At 41.3% G+C, this 9,187-nt stretch overlaps 1 gene segment (V, D, J or C); it reads left to right on the top strand.

The window, feature by feature from the left end:
* The first annotated feature begins 5,579 nt into the window (after nt 1–5,579).
* Nucleotides 5,580–6,219, top strand: LOC122444203. The segment is given in 2 exon segments: nt 5,580–5,716; nt 5,885–6,219. Coding segments are annotated over 2 exon segments (399 nt in total).
* The last annotated feature ends 2,968 nt before the right edge of the window (nt 6,220–9,187 follow it).

Below are 9,187 nucleotides of genomic sequence, written 5' to 3'. Positions count from 1 at the left end.
TTGGCATCAAAATGTTGGTATAACATTTTGCTTATTACTTATTACATTAAGTCATAAAAAGTGTATTTGAGATTAGATATCTACTGAGGGTATTGTTGGTAGGATTTAGTAAGATTAGTATTTGTTGCTCAGACAGTAAAGAATCTGCCTGCAATGTGGGAGACACAGGTTCCCTAGGTTGGGAAGATCCCCTGCAGAAGGGAATGGCAACCCACTCTGGTATTCTTGCCTGGAGAATTCCATGGGCAGAGGAGTCTGGCAGACTACAGTCAATGGGTTCACAAAGAATCAGATACGACTAAATGACTAATACTCAGCCAGCTTGAAACTGTGAGAGAATACGATATTCATATCAGAATATCAAGTAGAATTTCATAAATTCAATTATGGTGTTTCTTTCTGACTAGGATTCATATTTTCATTTTCAAATGATTTTTATATTCAGGAATATATGACTATTAGTAAGATATGTGACTTTTCCTCCTTAAAAGCTTTTATTAAAAGATAGAATTCCTTACAATTGATATAATTTAGGACTAGTCCCTCATAGCTCAGTTGGTAAAGAATCTGCCTGTAAAGCAGGAGATCTGGGTTTGATTCCTAGGTCAGAAAGATCCCCTGGAGAAGGAAATGGCAAACCACTCCAGTATTCTTGCCTGGAGAGTCCCATGGGCAGAGGAGCCTTGCAGGCTACAGTTCATGGGGTTGCAAGAGTTGGACAAGACTTAGCGACTAAACCAACCAACCAAGGAAACAGTGCATTTCAAAAAGTAGTGATTCCTCAAAGATTGTTTGTTCATCATTTTTGTTTAATTGGACAGATATTTTGTGATGTAATAATCTGAGTTTACTGCTCTACATATTAGGGTACAGTGTTCAAAAGAAGAATCAGTAATGACTTGATTTTTTATTACTTCTTCTAAGTTCAATACCAAATACTTTTCTGGTATTTGATGAATTATGGCTAGCTCACACTGAATACATGAGGATGTAAAGGACTGTTTTAACATGCTCAAGGAAATTGGTATCTTCTCAGTTACAGACATACCCTAGGGATGTTCTGTTAAAGGACTTCTGTCAGGTAGAGACCTAACAACAAAATAGACCTAAGAGGTTAGAGCAACTTGGTCAGATTTCCAAGTGCCATCCGAAGACTGGTATATATCTCAAAAATAAAGCTGGGGATGAGAACATGTTCAGAAGACTAGGTCACAAGCATCCCATTCCTCTCTCTGTCCACAAAGGGTGCAGCTTCCTGACACCAACACATTTCCTGTGTGAAATGCAGGCTTTGACTTGTCACTTCACTGTGATTTCAACCTTTCTTCCTCTTAAAAGAAGAAGTGTCAGGTGTCACCTCTTTATTCGGGTGACACTCCAGAGATGAGCTCCTCTCCAGGTTTAGTGACTGTGATACTCCTAATGCTTGGTAAGTAAAATGCCTCTTAAAACATGGATTTTTCCTTCTATTATGTCAGCAAAATCTTTAACCATAATTTTATCCCACAAAAATATGCCCCAGGTGACACAAAATTTTTATTTATAATTTGCCCAGGACAAACCCATGGAAACTCAGTGACCCAGATGGATGGCCAAGTGCCTCTTTCAGAAGGGACTTCTGTGACTATAAACTGCACTTATTCAACCTCTGGGTACCCTACTCTTTTCTGGTATGTCCAGTATCCTGGAGAAGGCCCACAGCACCTCCTGAAAGCCACATAGGCCAAGGAGAAGGGAAGCCACAAAGGTTTTGAAGCCACATACAATACAGAAACCACCTCTTTCCACTTGGAGAAAGCCTCAGTCCAAGAGTCAGACTCGGCTGTGTACTACTGTGCTCTGAGGGACACAGTGACGGAAACTGCAGGGGGAGCTGAGCACAAACTCTGAGCAGCAGCGGGGCCTGGACGCTGAGTGTCTCTGACCCCCTCTGGTCCCAGCAGAGTTTATGGTGGTTTGTCGCTCAGTCTCTGGTTGATACAAACATCATACCAATGTCTAGAGCATAAGAACAAGAAGTAAACACTCCCCTGTGTGAGCGCTGAGTCACTTCAGTCATGTCCAACTCTTTGGGACCCCATGGGCTGTAGCCCGCCAGGCTCCTCTGTCTACGGAATTCTTCAGGCAAGAATCCTGGAGTGGGTTGCCATACCCTCCTCCAGGGCATCTTCCCGACCCAAGGATTGAACCTGGGTCTGCTGCATTGCAGGCGGATTCTTTACCACTGCATCACTGGGAAACGTTCCCTTTACCCAGCCTCTTATTAGTGAAGTTAAAAACTGTCTGACACCAAAGGCTCCTTATCAAAGACCAAAGTAATTTCAAGGTTAAACCACATAAACAATGCAACAGTCCCTTGCTCATCCTTGCAGTCAAATCCATGCCCCGCAGGTTGTTCTAGGCCAACTTGATGGGTTTTGCTTTACTGAGTTTTATCATACTTTTAGTATACAGTATACTTTTAGAGAGCCAGAGTGCACCAGAGAAGGTGTCATTTGCATAGTGTCTTCCTGACAGAGCATGCAGGAGAAGTAATAGGAGAGCTAGAGCCTCCAAAAACCATGACTCTGTAAAAACCTTTATATTTAGATTGAAGTAGAGCTGACACACAGCGTTGTGTCAGTGTCAGGTGCACAGCAGAGTCACCGTCACGTGCACCAGTGTAGTGTGTGACACACATGGTGTATGGGTTCTTTCCAGATTCTCCCTTATAGGTTACTGCAAAATATTGAGTATTTTGTCATAATCTTGAAACTGTGAGAGATAAGGAAGTAAGAGAAGATGGTGTATTGAAAAGAATAATAGAGCAATCAAGCTCTGTGTTGCACTGCAAATATACTGCTGGTCTTTGCAAATATTGGTGCAATCCTATTTAATTAACACCTGTTTATTGGCACACTAGGAGTACTTTTGCTGTTTGGGAGAAAGTTTTAAGCACAGAAGTGAACAACATATGTTTTCTGGTTCTGCAGTGGCTATTATGATAAGAATGACTAAAAATATTATTGACCTTGAAATGCCTGCTGCTTCTAAAATATTTTTCTTGGCTTCATTCTTCCACATTCATGAAAATTTTCTTGTACTTTTTCAAAGGCTGTATTTGTAGGCTTTGTGAATGAGCTATAGTCATAACATTAATATATTTTTGTTATGCACTATTGATTTAAGTGTAGTATATATCAGCTATGCATCATTGGTTTGAATCTAGTTAATTTTTTATTAAATTGGTTTAAATACAAATTTTATTTTTAAAGTTCTATAAATAAAATGCATGTCAAAGTATACTTCAAACAATACAAAATGCTGTGCAATAAAATGTTTTCTCTGAAACTTGTATAAACACAGTAGATTAATAATACTCATTTATCTCTAAGATAGTAAAGAAATCAGAAAGGGTATAAACCTGCAAACACAAAAAGAATAGATGAGGAGATCACAGCACATAGTGATGTCAACGAAATGTCAGAAGGTGAGAAGTGTAAGGAAGAATTAAAGCTTGTGTTACAGACTGGACGAAGGAGAAACCTAGGTTCAGTGTGAGAGGTGTCACAATGTGAGCTGTGCAAGAGTTTAAAAGAGAAGGAACAGTTACCTTTGAATAATTGAGAAAGATGGTGTTGCTCTCGCGAGTGCCTGTGTATGTGTGGGTTGAAGGTTTGTGGCGGGTGCTAAAATAGGAGGCCTGAGTGAGATTACTTATAAGTAAAGAACACCAATGCTCTCCACAATTCTTTATAGTACTGTTAGTTGCTCAGTCATCTCTGACTCTTTGCGACCCCATGGACTGTAGCCTGCCAGGTTCCTCTCTCCATGGGATTTTTCCAGGCAAGAATACTGGAGTGGGTCGCCATTCCCTTCTCCAGGGGATCTTCCTGGCCCAGGGATCAAACCTGGGTCTGCTGCATTGCAGGCAGATTCTTTACTATTTGAGCCACCTGGGAATATATGACAAGCAATAATTGCTTTCTAAATCCAGAAGAAAAGTGGAAGTTAGTCTTTGATGAATTAAGAATATCACATACAAAATTGTTCCAAACTTTTGTATTACCTGGGCTTCCCTGGTGGCTCAGATGGTAAATAATCTGCCTGCAATGCAAGAAGTTTAACACCCATACACTGAAATGTTGTAAAGTAATTAGCCTCCAACTAATAAAAAATAAAAAAATAAAGAAGTTTAACACACATAAAACCAGCACATTTTAATAAATATACATATTTATATAGTGAGTAGATATTCTTCACCACAGCTGTTTAAAATTTTAAAGATATGAGATATGGAACAGAGGTTAAATTTATTCTTTGTAATCCACAGGGCCAGAGAATCCGAATCACAGGAGAGGGGCTTCTACCTCTGGAAATGAAGTAGTCTTGGTTGCCCAGGGACCATTTCTTACAACAGGTTCTTTAGGGTCAATCTTCTATTTGCACTATTTCTCTAGAAGACACAGGCAATATTGAGGCTTTCTTAGGTTTATTCTCACAGAGGTAACCAGAAAATTCTAAGTAATTAAAGTGGTTTTGGCAGAGGAAGATAATTCTGGAAACTCACGGAAGTTAAGGGGAAGTGTCTTGGGTAAAGAACATTTTACTGGGGAAATGTCAATGTCATTGTCTTGGGGAAAGAACATTGTAGTGGAGTTTGGAAGAAAAATAATCGAATATAGACTCTGAGCCAGCGATGGCCAAGGCAGCAGAAGCATGCCAGTAGAACTGATTCATTCTCTGGAGGAAATTCCACTAAGGCTCTGAGTCATTCACTGCTTTTAAGATATGTGAGAGTTTAAGGTGTCTAATATAATGATTTGATATATGTATTTGATATATATATTTTGAAGTGATAACACTGATAAAGTTAGTGAACACATCTTTCACTGCACATAATTACCAGGGTTTTTGTCTTGTTATTATGGTGAGTATATTTAAGGTCTGTACTCCTCGCCACTCTCAAATGAAAAGTACAGTGTTGTTAACTATAGTCACAGGTAACAGGCAAGACCAGCTTAGAGGAACACAATCTAAGATCATAGGCATTTGGGATATCAAATGATCTTTTTTCTCTTATACTCTTCTTTGGCTTCCATGTTCCTTTTAGAAAGATTTTCTCCCCATAGTAGACAAAAGAGCATGGTATACAGGCTGAAAAGGAAGGTTTTATATTTTTATGTTTAAGAGTGAATCATGGTGCTTTTCTAATTTCAAAACTAATATCAGGCCCATCATGGGATAAAGAGCAACAGCATCTACCTCCTTCTAACTTACTAAAAATGACTCAGTTGTGTGCAGAGGTGTAAATCTTGATCTCTACATCCTTACTGTGCATTTAAATTTACAGCCTAAGATGTAATTTGCTTGATCTTTGCTGTTTTTATGCATCAGAGTCCCTCATAGGCACAGGTATGAGAAGGACATTTAACAGAGAGTTCAGTAGTTAGAGATGTGACCACCAGAGGGTGGTGCACCTCTGCTGATCAGAACATGAGGAGGGTTCATTTGAGTGGATTCTGAATGGATAGGTAGGCTTGGGGCAGAAGCAGAGCCTTTTCCTTATTCGCTGGGTAGACAATGAAAGAAACCACTAGAGAAAAGAAGGGATCACTTGGTAACAGAAGCAGCTCTCCTGGCCGGAGACTGCCGGTCCACAATTGATCCTAAATGGGAAAAACAATGAAGACACCCATTGGAGCTTTAATCACATTCTTGTGGCTGCAGCTGGACTGTGAGTTGAGGGTTTAAGGGAAATAGAGTGTATCTGTAGATATTCTTTAGATGCCAAGACTGGCTTTATTCAGGTTTCTTCTAGTTATTGTAGAAAAGGAAAAGTAAACTCTAGAGCTAAATAATCTGACAACCCTTCTCCTTTCTCTGACTTCTGCTTTCTCCATAGGTGTCAGCCTGGGAAACAGGGTGGAGCAGAGTCCTTCTACCCTGAGTGTCCAGGAGGGAAACACCGCTGTTATCACCTGCACTTATACAGATGGTAACTCAGAGTATTTCCCTTGGTATAAGCAGGAACCTGGGAAAGGTCCCCAGCTCCTTATAGCTATTCTTTCAAATAAGGACAAAAAGGAAGACCAGAGACTGACTGTTTTGTTGAATAAGACGGCCAAACATCTCTCCCTGCACATTGCAACCACTGAAGCTGGAGACTCAGCTGTCTACTTCTGTGCAGCAAGGACACAGTGCTTCCCAGGCATCTTCTGTCTGTACTCAAACCTGTGACTGGGGCAGCCCCCTTCCTTTGGTGCAAACTTCAAATACGACAAATGTTATATTGCTTGTCTGCAGGTGGAAACTGATGTGCTAGTCATAAAAAACATGTGAAAGAAGGTGAAAGTCACTCAGCTGTGCCCAACTCTTTGCTACACTATAGACTATACAGTCCATGGGATTCTCCAGGCCAGAATACTGGAATGGGTAGCCTTTCCCTTCTCCAAGGGATCTTCCAGACCCAGGAATCGAACCCAGGTCTCCTGCATTGCAGGCAGATTCTTTACCAGCTGAGTCACAGGGGAAGCCCAAGAATACTCGAATGGGTAGCCTATCCCTTCTCCAGGGGATCTTCCAGACCCAGGAATCGAACCGGGGTCTCCAGCATTGCAGGTGATTCTTTACCAACTGAGCTATCAGGGAAGCCATAAAAAGTATTGGATAAGAATATTAGGCTCAAGGGTAGCTAGAAAGGGTTAGAACATGTTGTTGGATACCTGTTGCTTACTGAATTTTTGAAGAGAGGTAGTAATTTACTGATTTATTTTGAAATTGTAAGACCAACTTTACATTTTGCCATTCAGACTTCTGTTCTATAAATACACCCCCTGTTATCCATATCACAATCCTTATTATGAATGAGTTTTTAAAATATTGTGCTTTGAAAACAGCATATTTTTCTGAATATACAAATTAAATGTCAAATATAACAAAATGCTTTATATAATTAATATGATATTGACAATTCTATGATCGCACAATGTCACTAATATTGTTTACTCTTTTTATAAATTCCTATCTTAATTAATATCTTTTTCCACTTAATATTAAGTATTGAACTGAGCATTACTCATTTCATTGTCTTGTTCCCAAACATCAGCTTTGAAATAGCTCTATGAGAAATATTAATAAATATCAATTTACATTGGTTGACATCCCTTTTATGTGCATTGACCACTTTCTTATTGAGAAAATGTGACGTGTGTTTTCCTTTAGTGCCCAGTAACAGTATATATTTTTTGTGTTTGAGGAAAAGTAAGATAGAAAGTGATTTGAAAATGTCATGTTCAAATGATTGCAAATCAAATGGTGTATTTGCCTTCTCCTGTCTTTGGACAATTTACTGCAAACTTCATGGCCTTCTCTTGCTGTTAGGAGGCCAGTCTGGGTGTTGATAGCCCCCATGTTTCTTCCTTTCCTTAGGGGGAGGCTGGCTGCTCACATCTGTCCTGTTTCCTCCAGGCCAGCAGGGTGGGGCCGCCACTGCCCATGCTCAGGAGGCATCTGCAGAGCCTCACTCTGGCTGCTCTTTGCGTCCTGGGAACAGTGACAGGGAGGGGTGGTGTTTGAGTCGGACGTTGTGTGATGGCTGGTACCCCTGGGCCACTTTTGATGATTGGCAGGCAAGGCATCCCCGGTGACTGGTGGGCAGTCCTGAGGGAGCCAGTGCCCTGGTAGTAGGAAACTTCTCCACTTTACTGCCCTCCTGGAGACCTGGCTGCCATTTCCAGGGGCTCCCCACTCCCCAGCTGAGCAGCACACCTAAGTATTCTGGGTGAGGAGAGAAAGGGGCGAGTCTTCTCTGTAGGTTCTCCCAAAGCTGGAGAGCAGATGCTCACTCACAGGCTTTCACTTTCCTCTGGGGAGAAATCGCAGGTCACGAATGTTTCTCCTGGAGCCCAGCTGTGTGCTGTGAGGGGAGGGGTGAGGGAGGTAATGGGAAATTGTTCCCCTAACCCTCGGCAGTGTGTCTGATGTCAGACGGTGTGCTGGAACTTCTCTGCTGGATTTCTGGACTTCTCAAAGCTCCCTTGGAATATGACTGTGAAAATTGGTTTTTGGCAGGGTGAAAAGATCAGTATTTGAAATCTTAATTCCTAAGTAATTACATAGAAAAATGGACTATTTTTTATTTATATTTCTGTTTATTTTGAATTTTAATCCATTGTGGAGTTCACGTAGCCATCACAAGATCCTGACACAGAACAGCCTCACTGCTCCCCAGAATGCCCTGTGCTCCCCCTTTTGTGAAGACAAACTGCCCGATTCCTGTGCTGTGCTGTGCTTAGTCGCTCAGCTGTGTCCGACTCTTCTCGACCCCACGGACAGTAGCTGGCCCAGGCTCCTCTGTGGACGGGGATTCTCCAGGCAAGAACATTGGAGAGGGTTGTCATGCCCTCCAAGAGGGGATCTTTCCAACCTAGGGATCGAACCCAGATTTCCTGCATTGGAGGAAGATTCTTTATTGACTGAACCACCAGGGAAGCCCATGAATACTGGAGTGGGTAGCCTATCCCTTCTCCAGGGCATCTTCCCAACCCAGGAATTGAGCTGGGGTCTCCTGCATTGCAGGCGGATTCTTCACCAGCTGAGCTACCAGGGAAGCACCCCCTGCCCATACCTAACTCCTATCAAAAATTTTAAAAAGTATAAATTCAGAGTTTGATATGAGACTGTCCAAAGAATTGTTCTGGGTATGAATGTATTTTGAGTAACAGAATACAATCATGAGATCCTTTAATTGAGAAGTTTAAAAGATTTAAATAATATGAAGAGAAAATGATATTTCATATTTTGTCAACCAGTTGTTAGAAAAAAGTTGGGTGTTTTTAAATTTAGAGAATAATTCCTACTGTATGTGGTTCCATTAAACTTAATGGAGATTCTACTGCAAGATCTAAAGATGCTTCAAACAATTTCACTGAGGCTGTCATTACTGTGACAGGAAGATGTGAAGTGAACAGTGAAGTGAAAGTCACTCAGTCATGTCTGACTCTTTGTGACCCCATGGACTATACTGTCCATGGATTTCTCTAGGCCAGAATGCTGGAGTGGGTAACCTTTCCCTTCTCCAGGGGATCTTCCCAACCCAGGGATCGAACCCAAGTCTCCAGCATTGTAGGTGGATTCTTTACCAGCTGAGCCACAGAGGAAGCCCAAGAATACTGGAGTGGGTAGTCTATCCCTTCTATAGCGGATC

This window comes from Cervus canadensis, chromosome 6 (genome assembly GCF_019320065.1).
Source record: "Cervus canadensis isolate Bull #8, Minnesota chromosome 6, ASM1932006v1, whole genome shotgun sequence".
Lineage (NCBI taxonomy): Eukaryota > Metazoa > Chordata > Mammalia > Artiodactyla > Cervidae > Cervus > Cervus canadensis.
Note: the sequence above shows the minus strand (reverse complement) of the source record. Positions and strands in the feature narration are given on the sequence as shown.